The sequence below is a fragment of the Lithobates pipiens genome, unplaced genomic scaffold, assembly GCF_037356315.1.
Source record: "Lithobates pipiens isolate NorthernLeopardFrog02 unplaced genomic scaffold, aLitPip1_a1.2 Scaffold_8, whole genome shotgun sequence".
In the NCBI taxonomy this organism is placed as follows: domain Eukaryota; kingdom Metazoa; phylum Chordata; class Amphibia; order Anura; family Ranidae; genus Lithobates; species Lithobates pipiens.
Window position 1 is genome coordinate 139,602,738 of NW_027507903.1, and position 20,211 is coordinate 139,622,948.

Genomic DNA, 20,211 nt, shown 5'->3' on the forward strand with positions numbered 1-20,211 from the left:
ATCTCTAAACACTGCAGAATTCACCTGGCTGCTTCGATCTTCTGTCACATCATCAAGTAGTACAAATGACCCAGTGCCACTGGAAGCCATGCATGCCCATGCCATCACACTGCCTCCACCATTTTTTTTTTACAGATGACGTTGTGCGCTTTGTATCATGATCTGTTCCAAGCCTTCTCCACACTTTTTCTTCCCGTAACTCTGGTAGATTCATCTTAGGTTCATCCTTCCAAAGAATGCTTTTCCAGAACTGGTCTGGCTTTTTAGATTTTTTTGGCAACGTCTAATCTGGCTTTTCTATTCTTCAGGCTTATGAATAGTTGGCACCTTGTGGTAAACCCTCTGTATTTGCTCTCGTGAAGTCTTCGACAATGATATGCCCACCTCCTAGAGAGTGTCCTTCACTTGTCTGGATTTTGTAAATGGGTTTTTCTTTACCATAGAAAGGATTATGCAATCATCCACCACTACTGTCTTCCGTGGATGTCCAGGTCTTTTTTATGCTGCTGAGCTCCCCAGTGCATTGTTCTTTCCTCAGAATGTACCAAACTGTTGATTTGGCCGCTCCTAATGCTGCTGCCATCTCTCTGTTTAATATTTGAAGTCTTATAATGGCCTGTTTCACTTGCATGGACAGCTACTTTGAACACATGATGTAGGTTCACAGCAATAGATTCCAAATGCAAATACCACATTAAAGCCACTTACACATGATCAGATTTTCCAACGGGAACTGTGTGATGACAGGCTTTTGGCAGAAAATCTGACTTTGTACGCTCAGACAATTGTTGGCCAACTTTCCGTGGACAAAATGTTGGGTGGCAGGTTTATAAAATTTTTCCAGACAAATGTCTGTTGACGGATTTTCCAAGCATGTTTACACAAGTCCATTGGACAAAAGTCCAAAGTGCAAAACACATGCTCAGAAGCACGGGTGAGAGACGTAAGCGGTTGGTCTTGTATACTACGTTCATAGTGGAGAATTAACATTCGTGACGCTGCAAAATTATGAAATCTAGAAATGCAGCGCACAATTCTATTCTTCTTTAATGTGATAATAATGAAGCTGCTTTGCTGGTGATACTGATAGAGTTCTGCCAAACATATTTTCAAAGGCTTTTTTGCCTAGTGATAAGAACAAGATTATTATTATTCTTTTTTTTGGGGGGGTGGCCCCCCCAAGTTTCCACAACACCATTATCTCATAGATTTTAAGATCAAAAGATACAAATATGTTGGTGTCCTTTGTGAAGTTTACATTTTTTTTTTTATGTAACTGCCTACTCCCAAACTGTCATTTGAAGTAAAACACAGTCAAGTATTATTCAACACTTTTTTTTTTTTTTTTTTATTGTGCATAAAAAAAAAAGAAAAAAAAAAAAAAAAAAAAAAAAGGAAACATTTAGACATGCTATCTGCCAATAGAACTTAACCAAAAAGTGCATTCTATGCATCCAAAAATATACCAAATCATTATTCAACAAAAATAAAAAATAAAAGCCTCATTGCATATGTCCTGCCTCTTAACATAGGGGGTCAACAATGGCAAGAGTTGAAAGCAGAGGTCCGTTATCCAGAGGTAATTCCAAAAATCATCCGGATTATTCTCCTGGAGCTTCCGCAGCAAAGGCATATAACATAATTGATCATGATTAATAAAAAACTATTTTTGGTCCAAGAAATCCTCCTTCTCCTGTTCCTGGACTGGACTTGGGTCAAAGCAATAACTCCAATGCCAATAATAAATAACACGTTATCTTCTCCGATTCTGCAACATGACCGGCTGACGAACGACCGTTCAGAAACAAACTGAAAAGTGCAAAATGAAAAGCGCAAATCAACATTTAAACTTCTACTAACACGAAGTTAGCAGGAGCTCAAAGGGTGGCGCATGACAATTGAACTTCCTCTTTGTAGTCTAGTAGTACGTGTAATACGTCACTACGTTTGTTTGTTGGCCGACAATTCCTTGCCGTTTTTATGCAAGACAAGTTCCTGGCCAACGCCATTCAAACAAAAGTCTGACGTTTTATCTGCAGAAAATTTTATCGTGTGTACAAGGTTTTAAGCCTCATACACACTATCAGATTTCTGCTGATTTTTTTGTCTTCAGATTTACCAAACCATATAATATGAAGTCAAACGTTAGGAGTTTCAATTAGTATGCAATCAGACAGGCCCTTGCACTACATGGTTTTGGTAAATCTGAAGACAAAAATCAGCAGAAAATCTGGTAGTGTGTATGGGGCTTTAGAATCAACTCCAGACCTTTTACCTGATTAATTGATGAAGAAATAACGAAGGAGTAGCCCACACCTGGCCATGACACAACTTCTGATTCAATTGTCCAATTACTTTGGGTCGCTTGAAAAAAAGGGGGCGGCTATTCTTAAGAGCTGTAATTCCTAAACTCTTCTTCTAAATTGGATGTTCATTCCCTGAAGTTTAGAGGTCGACCGATATGGGTTTTTCTCTGACCGATGCCGATATTTAGAAATCATGGCAGGCGATGGCCGATATATGATGCTGATTTTTTTGGGCCGATATGTTAGACCGATTTTTTTTCCCTCCCCCCCTTCATCTCATAAAATCTAACAGACACCTTTCCCACTGGGGCGTTTTTTTAGGCGCTTTTGGGCCAAAAATAGTGTGTGTAAAGTGCCTGCAAAACGGCTCCCCTGCAGTCTGTGTGAAAGCCCGAGTGCTTTCACACTGAGGAGATGCGCTGGCAGGATGCTAAAAAAAAAGTCCTGCAAGCAACACGTTTGGAGTGGTATATACTGCTCCTCCATCACTCCCGCCCATTGATATTAATGGGCACCACTGCCGAAGCGCAGGCAATGCGATTTGGCAGCGGTGCTTTACGGGCCCATTTAACCTCTTTCTCGGCCGTGAGCTGGGTTATATGTGCCCCACTAGCAGCCCAATAGCACCGCTAAAATTATGGTAAAGTGCCGCTAAAACTAGCAGCATTTTACCATCAACTCCTGCAGCTCCAGTGTGAAAGTAGCCTTCATAAGTGATACAGAAAATTTCTTAAATTTATTAAACAAAACAAACCTCCAATCAGTTTACTTGTATGTACGATTTAGATAAAAAAATAAAATAAAAAAACAAACAACTATATATGAAATAAAAACATATATATTAAATAAAATCATCAAAAAAATAAAAAATGGCCTAACTTTACTGTTTTAAAAAAATAAATAATTAGTGTATTTTTTTCCCCAAAAAATTGCATTTGAAAGACCGCTACGCAAATGCCGCGTGGCATAAAATATTGCACCAACCACTATTTTATTCCCTAGGATCTCTGCTAAAAAAAATTTGGGGGTTCCAAGTGATTTTCTAGCAGAAAATACAGGATTTTTACTTGTAAGCAACAAGTGTCAGAAAAGATTTAGTCTTTAAATGGTTAAACTGAGAACTCTACACACTGAGTTTAGTTCATTCATTCAAGTGTAAACATTGTATCTCTTTGATCTTTTCTTGGCAGACTGCCCAGAGAGGAAACAATTCGCTTCTATGAAGACTCAGGCAACTTGCATTCACTTCTATTACAGAAGTCATTTGCAAGTCGCGCTGTAGTTCTAATCTGCCTTTTTATCAGCACAATCGGAGGATGCTGATTAAAAACCGGCAAATATCGGCCGACCGATATATCGGTCGACCTCTACTTAAGTTAAACCTGAAAGTGTGCACTTTCAGCCCATATTCATTACATAACTATAGCTTGAATATGTTTTGTTAAATTTCTGAACAAACCTAAAATTGAGAGATTATATATATATATATATATATATATATATATATATATATATATCTATATGGACCCAACTGTGATTTTATGTTCTTCAGCAAAGCTTAGAAAATGAAAGCAACTGAGATATGAATTTGCATTTCCTTGCTTCCCGTTCATTAAACGCAGAGCATCCGTTCATCACTAAATGTAACCCAAAAAAATACAGCGCTAGTCTTCAATGAGATATTGATAAAATAAAATTGTGTAAAAAAAATTACCGTGAGTGCAGCAGCAACTTATTAAGTGAGATACCCACAAACCAAATCCTAGTTAATTTTCAAAAAGCTGCGCTAAAAATGATCCAAAAATTATTTGTGAAAAATAAAGTAAAGAGAAACAGTATCAAACGATATTATACCAAACTCTAATTAACCACTTCAGGACCGCCGTATTGCCATTGTACGTCAGCACAATGGCACAGGCAGGCACAATCACGTACATCTACGTGATTGCCTTCCAGCGGGTGGGGGGTCAGATCGGACCCCCTCCCGCTGTTTACGGCGGTCCGATTCGGTCCAGGAGCGCTCCGTGATGAGGGGATGGCCGTTGGTTTTCGGCCACCCCCTCTGGATCGCTCCTGGCCAATGAGAAGCTTCCTCCCCTGTGTATTGTTTACACAGGAAGGAGGAAGTGATGTCATTCTCCTCGGGGCGGTCTTTTTGACCGGACTACGAGGAGAAGACTAATAGTAAGTGTGCACCAACACTACACTGACATGTAGGTACACACAGGCACACAAACCCCCCCGCCCCCCCTCCCCCCCCAGTCACAGTGTCACTGATTGCATTGATCATTTCTTTACTGATCAATGCATTCAGTGTCAGTTGTGACAGTAAAAACTGTCATGACAGTTAGTGTTAGGTCCAGGGTAGCCCCCTATCACCCCCCAATAAAGATTTAACCCCCTGATTGCCCCTAGAGTTAACCCTTTCACCCCCTGGTTAGCCAGTTAGTTATTTAGGTTCCCCGTCAGGTTTTTATATAGCGCCAGGGACCCCCATATACTACCTAATAAAAATTTGAACCCCCTGATTGCCCCTAGTTAACCCTTTCACCACTGATCACCGTATAAGTGTTACGGGTGACTCTGGTTAGTTTGTTTTTTATAGCATTTTATATTCAAATCCGGAAGGCAGTGCTTGGTTTTCGGGGTCCCGTACGTGGCTAGGCTCCCAAAAAGTCCCCCACATGTGGTATCCCTGTACTCGGGAGAAGCAGCAGAATTTATTTTGGGGTGTAATTTGACTTCTGCCCATAGCATGTGTGAGCAATATATCATTTAGTGACAACTTTGTGCAAAAAAAAAAAAAGTTTGTAATATTCCCGCAACTTTTGGCAAAATATAAAATATTCCATGGACTCAACATGCCTCTCAGTAAATAGCTTGGAGTGTCTACTTTCCAAAATGGGGTCATTTGGGGGGGTTTTGTGCTATTTTGGCATTTTATGGCCTTCGAAACTGTGATAGGTAGTGAGGAGTTAAATCAAAAATTTGCACCCTTAGAAATCCTGAAGGTGGTGATTGGTTTTCGGGGTGCCGTGCGCGACTAGACTCCCAAAAAGTCCCACACATGTGGTATCCCCATACTCGGGAGAAGTAGCGGAATATATTTTGGGGTGCAATTCCACATATAACCATGGCATGTGTGAGCAATATATCATTTAGTGACAACTTTTTGTAAAAAAATTTTTTTTTTTTTTTTGTCATTATTCAATCCCTTAGGACAAAAAAAAATAAATATTCAATGGGCTCAACATACCCATCAGCAATTTCCTTGGGGTGTCTACTTTCCAAAATGGGGTCATTTGGGGGGATTTGTACTGCCCTGCCATTTTAGCACCTCAAGAAATGAGATCGGCAGTCATAAATTAAAAGCTGTGTAAATTCCAGAAAATGTACTCTAGTTTGTAGACGCTATAACTTTTGCGCAAACCAAAAAATATACGCTTATTGACATTTTTTTTACTAAAGACATGTGGCTGAATACATTTTGCCCTCAATGTATGACTAAAATTTAGTTTATTCGATTTTTCTTATAACAAAAAGAAGAAAATATCTTTTTTTTTTTCAAAAATTTTTGCTCTTTTTCCATTTATATCGCAAAAAAAAAAAATAAATAAAAAATAAAAATAAAAAAAAATCGCAGAGGCAATCAAATACCATCAAAAGAAAGCTCTATTTGTGGGAAGAAAAGGACGCAAATTTCGTTTGGATGCAATATTGCATGACCACGCAATTACCAGTTAAAGCAGCGCAGTGCGAAATTGCAAAAAGACCTCTGGTCCTTAAGGTGTTTATTGGTCCGGAGCTGAAGTGGTTAAAAGAATGTGTATATTCAAAAAATAGTCCATATCACCATCTACACAAAAAAAAATTCATTTCATATAGAAAAAAAATCGATTCTTTTTGATTGTAGTTTCCACCGTGAAACACACCACACCGGTAAAGGAAAAAGGTGTCCTCAAAGATGTCCATGCGCAGAAGGAGTGCTTTCTTATTGTGGCCATATCTGGCCTCTGTGATGGGACCAGTCTAGCTGGTAAGCGGCAGTAATATTGGTGGTGGAATTCTGTTTTCTGCATCTTTGAGGACACCTTTTTCCTTTACCGGTGTGGTGTGTTTCACGGTGGAAACTACAATCAAAAAGAATCGATTTTTTCTATATGAAATGAATTTTTTTGTGTGTAGATGGTGATATGGACTATTTTTTGATTATTTTTTGAATATACACATTCTTTTAATTAGAGTTTGGTATAATATCGTTTGATACTGTTTCTCTTTACTTTATTTTTCACAAATAATTTTTGGATCATTTTTAGCGCAGCTTTTTGAAAATTATCCGTTCATCACTGCTGCACAAATTTGGCAGTATTGTGCAAGTTGTCAGCCTCTATCTGTATATGTGTGATATGTGCTCACAGAGAAGTGTCACCTATGCGTAGTAAGAAAAACAGAGAAAGAAAAGAAAAAACACAAAGAACTGTCCCAAGTGACTACAAAGCAGCTGTCATATTACAAATTACACAAGGGAAAAAACAAAACAAAAAAAAAAAAAAAAAAACTATAGATATGCAATTAAATATGAACACAACCTCCCACCACCACATAATAGCAAGTGATTGGGCCTACCATGAGCACATATCATGTCCCTAGGTTACTAGTAAAATGCATCATGCTATGGAAACACTACATAATATATTTAAAAGGACCAGTCCTTCCCAAACTGACATTTCCATCTTTGGTAGATTCTGGAGACTTAAACCACCTGTCATATTCCACGACCCCTTTGGGACTCTATTGCTGTGATGACAGCACTTGAGCGCCTAGATCTGCACACCTGCTGTAGCCATTATGACGAATGCTGACTCTTGATGTTGGATTAATTATTTAAATTATATTACACAAAATTCAGCTGGGAAATCTAAAACACCCAGGAACAGAAACAAAGCCAGGGAATATGGCGGGCAGATTGAGCTCCTGCGTACATGTCTTGGATACTCCAATCTGTCCATCTGGCTTCACCTACAATCAAAATATAACTTTAAGGTGAATTGATCCTATAAGATTAATCCATAATAAAACCAGAATAGTATGTATAACAGACATTCAGGGGGAGTATAGTTATCTTCTCTTTGTTGTTATTTTAAAAGCCAGCTTTGGACAGTTCTTTCATAATTACTTATATTGATCACAGCTTTCAACACTGTCAAGCCAATATATTCCTATATATTAAAGGGTCAGGCCAAAAAATAGTTTCTTATAACTCTCAAGAACTTTACTGGTGCATGAGATTAAAGGGTTCCCATTCCTTACCTGGTATTTTGGGTTTTGCTGGATTAACATACACACCCAATGAATCGTCTTTGTGACATCAGGAGGCTGACTATCTCTTCTGAATTCCAGCAACCAGCTTCCCGATAATGCTCACTGTGCATTGTGTTTACCACAGATCTGAAGCCTCCTGGGATGTGTGGTGTGGGTATGCCAGGAGACTTTGGGCCGGGGGGAGGCATTCTCAGCTAGGTGAGAAATGCAGAGGCACAGGCAAAAAAAAAAAAGCAACCCCCCCCATGAAGAAAAATGCAGAAAGAGGGGGATGAGAAGTACATTTAAATAAAGTATTAAAAACAAATTCTGCTTTAACCAATTAAGGACCAAGCCTATTTCTGACATTTGGTGCTTACAAGTTAAAATCAATATTTTTTGCTAGAAAGTGACTTAGAACCCCCAAACACACATATTATATATATATATATATATATAAATAAATTTAGATGCACACAATTTTTTGGGGAAAAAAAATAGATTTTACCAATTAAAAAAATAAGAAAAAACAGTATAATTTTCTTCCCACAAATAGAGCTTTCTTTTGGTGGTATTTGATCACCACTGGGGTTAATTTTTCTAAACTAAAAAAATAAAAATAAATAAAAAAATTCAGGTATTTTTTAAAGTTTTCCTTTGTTTCCACTATAAAATTTAGTTGTTTTCTCCTTCACTGATATGAAACACTGATGGGCACTAATAGGCATTTGTGAATGGGCACTGTTGGTGGCACATCTGATGGGGCTGTGCTGATTATCAGCACAGACCAACCCCCCCCCCCACCTCTGACAGGGAGAGCCACTGATCGGCTCTGCCTGTCAGTGTGAACCGAGAAAAGACGTTTACGGCCACTACCTGGTTCACGCTGTGATTGGTAACAGCTGATCACGTGGTAACAAGCCTCCATCAGAAGCTCCATACTACAATCGGAGATGCAGTGTATCAAAGTGACACGCAGCACCTCCGATCACTGCGCTGCTCACACCCGCAGGCGACCGCCGCAATGTTATCCTGATGAACATCATCTGACGCCCAGCCGTCATTGTGCTATAGGCCGGGCGGGAAATGGTTAAATCTGTGCATGCTCGTAGAATGGCGACAAACTATGGCACTTAAAAACCTCAATAGGTGATGCTTTAAAAATTTCTACAGGTTACCAGTTTAGAGTTACAGAGAAGGTCCTGTGCTAGAATTATTGCTCTCACTCGGATGATCGCAGTGATATGTAAACGGTGTTCAAACCACACGTGACGTATGACGCTCATAAACGCCGATAAACGCTCAAAAACATTTTTGATCATTTTCTTCACACAAATAGAGCTTTCTTTTGGTGCTATTTAATCACTGCTGGATTTTTTTTACTAAAATATTATAATATATATATATATATATATATATATATATATATATATATATATATATATATATATATATATATATATATATATATATATATATATATATATATACACATACACACACAGGGCTCGACAAACCCCAGGCGCCAGGTCACATTTGCGACTAGAATTAGCGACCCGGCGCCTGGGGCAGCACAGCTGGGGGTATCCTGTGTCCGTGCACACCCCCCGGCGTGATCGCGGCGGCGCCGCGCGCCCAGTAATTGAGGCCGCGGCATTGAGGCCTTCTGCGGTCCTATGTTTCCTTCTGGAATCTGGCACCCTCTAGTGGTGGCTGTTGGTATGACAGCCAGCAATGCTAATGGAGCTTTCACTGCCCGCCCATCTCCTCCCCTTTACTTAGAACTCCTAAACATATATCTTTTTTATTCTAACAACCAAGAGAATAAAATGGTGGTCGTTGCAATACTGTCTGTCACACCGTATTTGTACAGCGGACTTACAAGCGCACTTTTTTGGGGAAAAGTTATTTATTAAAATTAAAAAAAATAAGACAACAGTAAAGTTAGCCCAATTTTTTTTGTATATTGTGAAAAATAATGTTACGCCGAGTAAATTGATACCCAACATGTCACGCTTCAAAATTGCGTCCGCTCATGGAATGGCGACAAACTTTTACCCTTTAAAATCTCCATAGGCGATGTTTTAAAAATTCTACAGGTTGCACGTTTTGGGTTACAGAGGTCTAGGGGTAGAATTATTGCTCTCGCTCTACCGATCGCAGCGATACCTCACGTGTGGTTTGAACACCGCTTTCCTATGCAGGCGCTACTCACGTATGCGTTCGCTTCTGCACGCAAGCTTGGCGGGACAGGGCGCATTTAAAAAAAATTTTTTTCTTATTTTAACTTTTTATTTTTTCACTGTTCTGCAATTTTACACAAGAGAAAATAGGATTTTTGTACTCACTGTAAAATCCTTCTCTCTGAAGCTCATTGACGGACACAGCACCCACCCCTCCTATTGGTTTACGTTATATTGCTTGTTGACATACTGAGCTGCAGGAGGCAGGCTGATGGGTTATCACCAGAGGGACCGCCCCCTGGGCAGAACTGTAAAGTTCTGGTGTTTTTCACATATATTACATGTTCTGCCTAGTCCTCTCCTGAAGGTGGCGTAATAACCCTACAGTCAAGATTACTGGAGCTGTGTCCGTCAATGAACTTCAGAGAAAAGGATTTTACGGTGAGTACAAAAATCCTATTTTTTTATTTTAACACTGTCCTTTATTTAAAAAAAAAAAAAAAATTGTCACTTTTATTCCTCTTACAAGAAATGTAAAAAACCATTGTAATAGAAAAAAGCATGACAGGTCCTCTTAAATATGAGATCTGGGGTCAGAGAGACCTCAGATCTCATATTTACACTAAAATGCAATTTTAAAAAAACAACATAAAAAAAATAAAAAATAAATAAAATGTCCCTCTAAGAGCTATGGGCAATGACTTGGAGACAGGTGGGGGGGGCGCGCGCTCTATCTTCCCCTCACTTGTTTCCATGTCAGGCCAGGGACAGGTCCAGATTGCCGTCACGGACCTGGCTCCTAGATCCCAAGCAAATTTGTCAAACCCTGTGTATGTGTTATATATATATATATATATATATATATATATATATATACACACACACACACACACACACTCTAAAACCTTGGTTTGAGAGAGTTTTGCAAAACAAGCAAAATGTTTTGAGAAATATAAAACATGATATACAGGCAATGTTGTGATATACAAGTAGCGTCATGTCACAGCTGAGTATAAAAGAAGAGAGGCTCCTCTAAGTGCAGCAATATGGTTACATTTAATGAAGGTACAACATTTAGCAACTCACATGGTTGAGGATTAAAGAGGCACATCTAAGTATGCAGGCATCCGGGGTAAAGCTGTCCACATAGACCATCCTCCGCACCATCATCATCCTTTCCATGCTGCGCTCCACAAGCGGTTCGAGCCTCGCTTTCAGATCGCTCTACTGCAGTGTAGTCTATGTGGACAGCTTTACCCCGGATGCCTGCATACTTAGATGTGACCGTTTTAATCATCAACCACGTGAGTTGCTAAATGTTGTACTTTCATTAAATGTAACCATATTGCTACACTTCGAGGAACCTCTCCTTTTTTATACTCTGTAGCTCCTGCTGGATTTTGCTTCTAATCCCCTTGTAGAGGCTTCCATTTGTGGATGGACATTTTATGGTTACACAACCTATCACATTGCTATAATCGTTTTATATGGACTATAGACTGAAGGACTTATGAATGGTTGTGGAACGAATCATTCGAGTTTCCATTATTTCTTATAGGGAAATTCACTATACAAGTGCTTTGCATTACAAGCATGTTTCTGGAAGGAATTATGCTCGCAATCCACGGGGTTTTAGTGTGTGTGATATATTTTTTTTTATTATTATTTATATATTTTTTTGTATGTTCATCATCAGCAGTAAAATGAAGAGATCAGAACAGAATAGATGATTCTACCAACCATCATAGTTTGTGAGGTGTAAGTCTCAGGGCTGGAATGTTGATCCTAAATGGCAGGCCATGGGGCTGGGCCTGTGAGGAGAGTGCTGCACATCCTGTGTGAATGCAGAGGACGGATATAGACAAGGGCCGCCCCATCACTTCCTACTGCCAGGGAGGAGAAGGGAAGCCGCGCACACACATACGTAGCAGAGGGCAGAGCGCTGCGCTCCTATTACACAATCCCTCACACACACACACACATACATACATATGGGAAGTAGAGATCACAGTACGCAGACAATTACTATACACAGACGATTCCTCCCAGACTGGCCCCCACCTCCCTCCCTCACACATTTCTCCCCTCTGTCGGGGCCCGAAGCGTCAGCTCCCCCCCGATAACCTTTCTAAAGAAATGTGAGGTAAAAGCAGTGCGAAAACTTCTAGAACAATCCCGAGCATCCTAACCAGTGTGAGAACCCCCAGAGTAGACCGCGGAGAAGCGCCTTTATCACGGCCGAGCTCACCTTCCCGACTCTTCCGTAGATCCGTATACAACAAGACACAGCACTCAGAAAATGTCTGACGCTCCACAGCCACACAGTCCTAGGGAAGGGGAGGAGCGCCTGCTGCCCCGGAAGTGATTCCTGCAGAGGAAGTCAAGAAGAGAAAGCGAAAACTCACCCGGAAGTGAAGTGGGACTGAGGCTCTAGTGCTGGAAGGACTCTGCCCACACTGGCGTGGAGTCACTTCCTGTAGAGTAGCAGCGTCAATTCAGCGGGGTGGCTGTGGTCTGCTCACACTGATTTGCCGCTTCGACGATGTTATAATAAAATTGAAATGTATCTACATCTTAGATTCTCTTTTTTGATCCATGAAAGCTTCTTGCTGCTAAAGCTATCTTTATAGTTGGTGCTGCTGGAGACATTTTTTTATGTGCATTAACGGGTATTATAGACTTTAAACAATTTTTGATTCTCAAATTATAAAGCTTTTAAAAGCTCTGAGACTATAGAATTACTAGAAGATGATTCTGCATTCCCATACCTCCCAACATTTTGAGATGGGAATGAGGGATGACTGCTAGCAACTGTATGTAGGCATAGGACACGCCCCTGCCACACCCCTTAAAGGAGAATTAACCAAAACAAAGGTTAAAGCGGGAGTCCACCGGGACTCCGCGTTTTTTTTTTTTTTTTTTAAAAGCCAGCAGCTACAAATACTGCAGCTGCTGACTTTTAAATAGTGACACTTACCTGTCCAGCGCGCCCGCGATGTCGGCACCCGAAGCCGATCGCTCGCTCGGCTGCCGGGTCCCGCCGCCATCTTGGGTATGGGAATCAGGAAATGGAGCCTTTCGGCTTCATTTCCCGGTTCCCTACTGCGCATGCGCGAGCCGCGCGGCGCAATCCGGACGGTCCCCGCTGCCTCTGGGAGCTGTGTGTTTCCCAGCAGGCAGCGGGGCACTTGCTGAAGGGGGCGGGCGCTTGCGGAACGGGGCGTAACGTACGCCCCGTTCCGCAGAGAGCTAGCCCGGAAGTGGGTGCAGTTACCTGGATTATCCAGGTAACTGCACCCCCCTCCCCCCTGAAAGGTGCCGATTGTGGCGCCGGAGGGGGGGGGGATTCCGATGAGCGGAGGTCCATTTTAGGGTGGACCTCCGCTTTAATTAAATCCACAAGGAACTTTTTTTACCACTACTATTCTTTTATATTGGCTTTTAAAATTTACAAATGCAGCAATTTATAATTTGGATGAAAGGTTTAGCGCTGGGAAACACGTTTTGAAAGATAAAAAGTGCATTTTATATACAACTATATGGATCAGAGGGACAGTCCTTCGAAACCAGGGACAGTTGGGAGCTATGCATTCCTGTGAATGTTGCCGAAATATCGATCAAATTCAGATTTTCTATAAAAATACGAATATTTGGTATGCACGAACCATAGGTCTAGAACTTCAGTAACACAAACAATGGGCCAGTATTGTCTTAAACTGTAGGACAATAGCAAAACATTGGTGTTACATTAACCACTTCACGCCCGTGCTATAGCCAAAAGACGGCTACAGCGTGGATGCTAACTGCCGGGCGGATGTCCCTGAACATCTTCCTGTTTACTTCCCCTTGGCGCACCGCCGCGGGCATGCATCGGGGAAGTTCTGTGCTGGCCGTGTCCCTTGGACACAGCCAGTCACAGATCACTGTAAATGGCCAATCACAGCGGCCGTTTACAGCGTGATCGGCGTGTCCAATGAGAGGTGATCTCATATGTAAACATATGAGATCATCTCTCATCACCGGCTCCCCTCCTCACACAGACAGCGTGTGAGGAGGGAGAGATGAACCGCTGCAGTGGTTAGCATGTGTCATCAATGCCAGGTATCAGTGCCATCTGTCATCAGTGTCACGTGTCATCAGTGCCATGTATTAGTGCCATCTGCCATCAGTGCCACGTATTAGTGCCATGTGTCATCAGTGCCACGTATTAGTGCCACGTGTCATCAGTGCCATGTATAAGTGCCATCTGTCATCAGTGCCACATAGTACCATCTGTCATCAGTGGCACGTATTAGTGGCATCTGTCATCAGTGCTACATATCAGTGCCATCTGTCACAGTGCCACGTCGGTGTCACGTGTCATTGTTCTGGTGCTCCAGGGCCTTCAAAAGTGTAATAGGTAGTCAACAAGTTAGATGTGTAATTTATGCTCCTAGAACACGTGACAGTGCTCCCTGAATGTTGGGCCTCTCTATGTGGCCAGGCTGTGGAAAAGTCCCACACATGTGGTATCGTAATACTCAGGAGGAGTAGCAGAATTTATTTTGGGGCATTATTTGTGGTATACACATGCCAAGTGAGAGAATTAACCTATTACAATGACAATTTTGTGGAAAAAAAAATAAAAAATAAAATAAAAAATCTTCATTTTGCAAAGAATTGTGGGAAAAAATGACAACATCAAAAAGCTCTCAATTCCTCTTACTAAATACCTTGGAATGTCTACTTTCAAAAAAGGGGTCTTTTGGGGGGTATTTGTACTTTCCTGGCTTGTTCGGGTCGCAAAAAATGAGATAGGCCACTGGTACATCAGATGTGATCAATTTTGCATGATTTGCACCACAGCTTGTAGACTCTCTAACTTTCACAAAGACCAAATAATATCCACTAATTTGTTTTTTTTTACCAAAGATATGTAGCAGTATAAATTGTGGCCAAAATTTATGAAGAAAAATTAATAACTTGCAAAATTTTATCACAGAAACAAAGAAAAATGCGTTTTTTTTTCAAAATGTTTGGTCTTTTTTCATTTATAGCGCAAAAAAATAAAAAACCCAGAGGTGATCAAATACCACCAAAAGAAAGCTCTATATGTGGGAAAAAAAGGACAAAAAATTCATTTGGTTACAGTGTTACATGACTATTTGTCATTCAAAATGTGAGAGCACTGAAAGCTGAAAATTGGTCTGGGCAGGAGGGGGGTTTAAGTGCCCAGTAGGCAAGTGGTTAAAGCTGAACTAAACCCCCCTATCCTTTTCAGCCATGGATGCTGTCATCTTAGCTTCTGTTTGATTTACAGCTGCCATGGTGCTGCACTTGTGATCAGTTATGATTCCAGGTATTTGATCGTTTGACAAGTTGATTTATATTTTAGAATATAAGCAAATGTGACAACATTCTCGGCTAGGGTTGCCACCTTTTCTTCAAGCCAAACCCACTTACAATTTTTAAGCAAAACAAAACAATATTTTTTACTTTCCGCTATAAAACATATCCAATAAAAAAATTGAAAAAATGTAATTTATTCATAAATTATTTTCCCTGTCTACACCCCCACTCTGGTCCCTTCCCGACACAACTCACTTTTGCCTCCACCTTAACCACTTACGGACTGCCCGCCATCGTTATATGTCAGCTGTTTGAAAAGGGATATTGTTAACAGCAGCTAGCTGCCATAACCCCGGTATCCTCTTCTTCAGGGGGCGGCCTGCTTTCAGATAAAAGTGGTCTCTGCGGCAGATTCGCTGCAAGATCACTTTTATCAGCAGCGGGAGAGGGTGTCTGCTCCCGTCTGTGGTATGGAGCTGGGTGAGGGGAAGTTGGCCCCCACCCGTCTTCGTATCTCCATACCATTGCAGGACAGAAGCAACGTCAAAACACCAATTCCGCTCATAGCTCTTAAAGAGCCTTTGTTTTTTTTCAAACAACATTTTTTTTTTTATTGCATTTTTGTGTAAATATGAGATCTGAGGTCTTTTTGACCCCCAGATCCCATATTTAAGAGGTCATGTCATGATTTTTTTCTATTACAAGGGATGTTTACATTCTTTGAAATAGGAATAAAAGTGACACCCTTTTTTTTAAAGAACAGTGTAAAGATATATGGTAAAATAAATAAGAAAGATTTTTTTTTTTAAATGCGCCCTGTCCCACCGAGCTCATATGCAAACGGTTTTCAAACCACCCATGTGAGGTATTGCCGTGATCGGTAGAGCGAGAGCAATAATTCTAGCCCTAGACCTCCTCTGTAACTCAAAACATGCAACCTGTAGAATTTTTTAAATGTTGCATATGGAGATTTTTAAGGGTAAAAGTTTGTGGCCATTCCACAAGCGGGTGAAACCTTGAAGCGTGACGTGTTGGGCATTTCCTCGGCATACCATCATCTTTCACAATCTAAAAAAAATTGGGCTAACTTTACTGTTGTTTTATTTTTTAATTAAAAAAATATTTTTTTTCCAAGCTCTCCTCGCTGCACAAATTCTCTCAGCTCTCCTCTCTATACAATCCACCCCCCCCCCCCCCCATGTCTCCTCTCTGCACAAATTTATTTGCCCCAACTCTCCTCATTGTACAAATCCCCCCTGCTCTCTTCGCTGATAAAATCCCCCCCCCCACACACACACACTTTCACAGTTCTCTCTGCACAAATTCAGTCTCTGGTAAGCCCCTTTTCATTCACGGCTCCCTTACCGCTTCTGCCACCACCGGGGGGGAGGGGGGGTGTTTTAACTTAGCCGATTGGGGATCTGCCAGAGCTGTAGCTGAGGCGGAGTGTCAGGGCTCCTCAGCTACAATGTTAGTAACAGTGGCAAGTGGGGGCAGAAGCTGCCTAATGAATTACCGTAGGCACATGTAGGATGCGGTGCTGGGACCCAAAGAATTTACCAGGGCCGGAGGGCAGCAGCCCTGGGTTCCCAGCACTGATACATAGGAGCCAGTAGAAGAAGTAAGCTGTGCAGAAAACTTCCTCTACTGGCTTCTGTGTTATATGGCAGGTTGGAGAGGAGAGGACTGCCAGAGGTGCCAGAACTCCGCTCCGGCAGAAAAAAAAGCCCTGCAACTAAGTTAGAAAATATATAGCACTTAAAACAGTAATAAACCCAAAAGCATATATTTTTTATATTGCTGCTTGCAAACTGTTAGATGTGATAGCTGTATTAGTTTCCATTTTTTAGGCTTTCTTCTATTTTCATCTGGTGATCCAGCCAATATGTTGTTTTTCACAACAAAAGCTTTTTTCAACAGAAAAGTTGAAATAAACTATTTCCTTCACTAATTCCAACAGTGGAATGAGACTTTCCCTCCTGCTCCCAAAACAAAATGCAGTACGCGAGGCTTTGTAATTTATGAATGAAAACAAGGCTTCCTCTAGCAGAGTTGGAGGGTCAGGTGGATGAACAGGAAGTTCCCGTACCACTGCTGGAACACAGCACTGTATACTGCATGTACATATAGCTCCCAACTGTCCCTGATTTCGAGGGACTGTCCCTGATTTGTCCCTCTGTTCCTCATTCCCCCTCATTTGTCCCTCATTTTGGTCTGATCTCTATAGTATAGTCTATGCCCTACCCCAATCTGTCCGCCTATCTCCTACTTTATTAGCTTTTAGATGATCCCTGAAAACCCCTCTCTTCAGAGAAGCCTACCCTATCCATACCTAACAACTGTATTTACATTTTCTTCATCAGCTCATCCCCCACAGTTATTACCTTTTGTTTCAACTTGACCCTCCCTTCTAGATTGTAAGCTCTAACGAGCATGACCCTCTGATCCCTCCTGTATTGATTCGTATTGTAAGTGTACTGTCTGCCCTCATGTTGTAAAGTGCTGCGCAAACTGTTGCGCTATATAAATCCTGTATATTAATGATAGTTGTATATATCTTTCAAAAAGTGTTTCCCAGTCCTAAACCTTTCATCCAAATTCTAAATTGCTGCATATGTAAAATTTAAAAGCCAATATAAAGTAATAGTAGTGGTAAAAAGGAGGTGTGTCCTATGCCTACATATGTTTGCTAGTAGGCGTCCCTCATTCCCATTTCAAAATGTTGGGAGGTATGATGTACATACATTTTATATAGTGCTCCTAGGGGGCGTACAAGTTAGTGAAGGAAATTGCTTGACCTTAACAAACTATTTAAAATTCACCTAAAGATAGGCTTTAAAGGATAATTCAACCTTTCACAGCATGTATAATGTTACACTCATATTTAGGGTGTACCATGGTGCCATTCATCTTCATCAACCAACCCCCCCCCCCCCCCCCCCAAAGCTGACCCCACTTACGTGAATGCATGGGTGTTTCTCCCCTTAGGCTTCTAAATAATTTTGCATTTGGTGTGGCTGTTCATTGCTCCGCCCACATAGCTTTGTCATCACCATGTCAAACGGGCTTCTAGTTCCCAATAGACACAAGTGCAGTTATGTCCATTGAGGGTCAGTATATTGGCCCAGACTTGAGTTGGAGGAAGAATCTGCAACAGATTTGCTCTCTTGCAGTTACAGGATTGGAACAAACTATTTAACACTGGAAGTGATGCTCAAAATGATCAGCTTTTATGTATTTATGTAAAACCTTTATGCCAAAAGACAAAAGAAAAAAAATATTTGCTGTAACTGATATAGCGTATGAGCTGGAGTTTGGCTTCAATTTGTTGCTGTTTTTAAATCTGCTAGTCCAATTAACACTCCCCTCCCCCCAGACTGACAATGCTGCTGTTCAAAGTTGCCCCCTGTGCTCCTTCATCCAGAGTGGGGCACTCTAATACAGGAGATCAGCAGGTGAAAACAGAGGGAAAAAAGCCTAAAAAAAGAAAGCTAATGCAGCCACCATATATAATAATTCAAATGCTGAAGAATATTAAATTTTTGGTTTTGGGGTTAATACCGTTTAAAGTGATTGTAAATGTATTTAAAAAATAAATAAATAAAATAACAAACATGGTATACTTACCTGCTCTGTGCAATGGTTTTGCACAATGCAGCCCCGAGCCTCCTCTTTTTGGATCCTCCACTGGTGATATTGGCCACTCCCTACTGTTGAGTGCCCCCATAGCAAGCCACTTGCTATGAGGGCATTCATGCAGGCTCACTCCCAAGCAACGCTCTTTGTGTCGTTTAACACACACTGTGTGGTTTGGCCTCACCCCCTGCTACCTTCTCACTTACTGTGATTGAGAGCAGCATAAGCCAATGGCTTCCGCTGCTGCCTCTGAGCCAGTGAGGAGAGAGAGAGAGCAGTCTCATGCACAGTGCTGGATTGACATCAGGCTGCAAACAAAAGTTTTTTTTTTTACCCTTGCACTCAAAATAATGCAGCCCTTATTGTATGATAAACTGATCAATGTGCCCCAAAATACAAACACTGCTGTTTTTCTACCTTTATTTTGCCTGATATATTGCCTGTCCAGTGATCACAATCCTCCTGCCTTCTGAGCCTGGGAGCAGCCTGTGGGAGTGTCTCACTCTTGGCTCTCAGTCACTCCCACAAGCCAAAGCAAGGCTAGAATGATTGCTGGAGCTGCTTTCCCTGTTGGAGTTCTCTCATGAACAAGGACGCATTTATATCTTCATTCATTGGAAAGCATGTGACGTCGTGACCGGGGGAAGGATGGTGCAGGGCTGGGAAACAAAGAAGAGAAGAAGATTGCTGAATGTCAGGATTGGACAATTGTTTCCAATCTGGCATTCAGCAATCCAAAAAGTGGTTAATATAAAAGTTTATTTTATTAAATAAATAAAAGGGAGATTTTTATTTTTGACAACAATGCCACCTTAATGTATAGAATGTATTAACCCCTTAAGCCCTAGACCATTTTGCTGGCCACAGACCACAGCACTTTTTGCGATTCGGCACTGCGTCGCTTTAACTGACAATTGCGCGGTCGTGCGACGTGGCTCCCAAACAAAATTGACGTCCTTTTTTTCCCACAAATAAAGCTTTCTTTGGTGTTTTTTTTTCCTCAGTTTAGGCCGATACGTATTCTTTTACATATTTTTGGTAAAAAAAATTGCATTATTGAGTAGTATAGTAGTAGTTGAATTGAGTAGTAGTATAGTTTGCGCAAAAGTTATAGCTTTTAAAAAATAGGGGATAGTTTTATGGCATTTTTATTAATTTTTTTTTTTTTTACTAGTAATGGTGGCGATCATCGATTTTTATTGTGACTGCGACATTATGGCGGACACATCGGACATTTCTGACACATTTGTGGGACCATGGTCATTTATACAGCAATTAGTGCTATACAAATTTACTGATTCCTGTGTAAATTACACTGGCAGTGAAGGGGTTAACCACTAGTAGGGGTTAAGTGTGTCCTAGGGGCGTGTTGCTAACTGTGGGGGGTGTGGCTGTGTTTTATACATCACTGATCTCTGCTCCAATCACAAGGAGCAGAGATCAGTGTCACTGTTGCT

General features: G+C 41.0%; 1 protein-coding gene across 8 annotated transcripts in view; it reads right to left on the reverse strand.

Annotated features, from left to right (window-relative positions):
* The window catches only part of TASOR2 (transcription activation suppressor family member 2), a 112,395-nt gene extending 100,226 nt beyond the window's left edge, over positions 1-12,169 (reverse strand). For 5 of the 8 annotated variants that reach the window (XM_077471894.1, XM_077471892.1, XM_077471893.1 and 2 more), the window contains exon 1: positions 12,039-12,169. Coding sequence is in view for 2 of the 8 variants with exons in the window: in XM_077471889.1 (XP_077328015.1) it covers positions 7,617-7,646 (30 nt within the window). In the remaining 6 variants the exon portion in view is untranslated. Of the gene's footprint in view, positions 1-7,616; positions 7,724-12,038 lie in introns of those variants that run through there. The other 3 variants (XM_077471895.1, XM_077471889.1, XM_077471896.1) reach the window with 3 other exon arrangements.
* Positions 12,170-20,211: the final 8,042 nt, after the last annotated feature.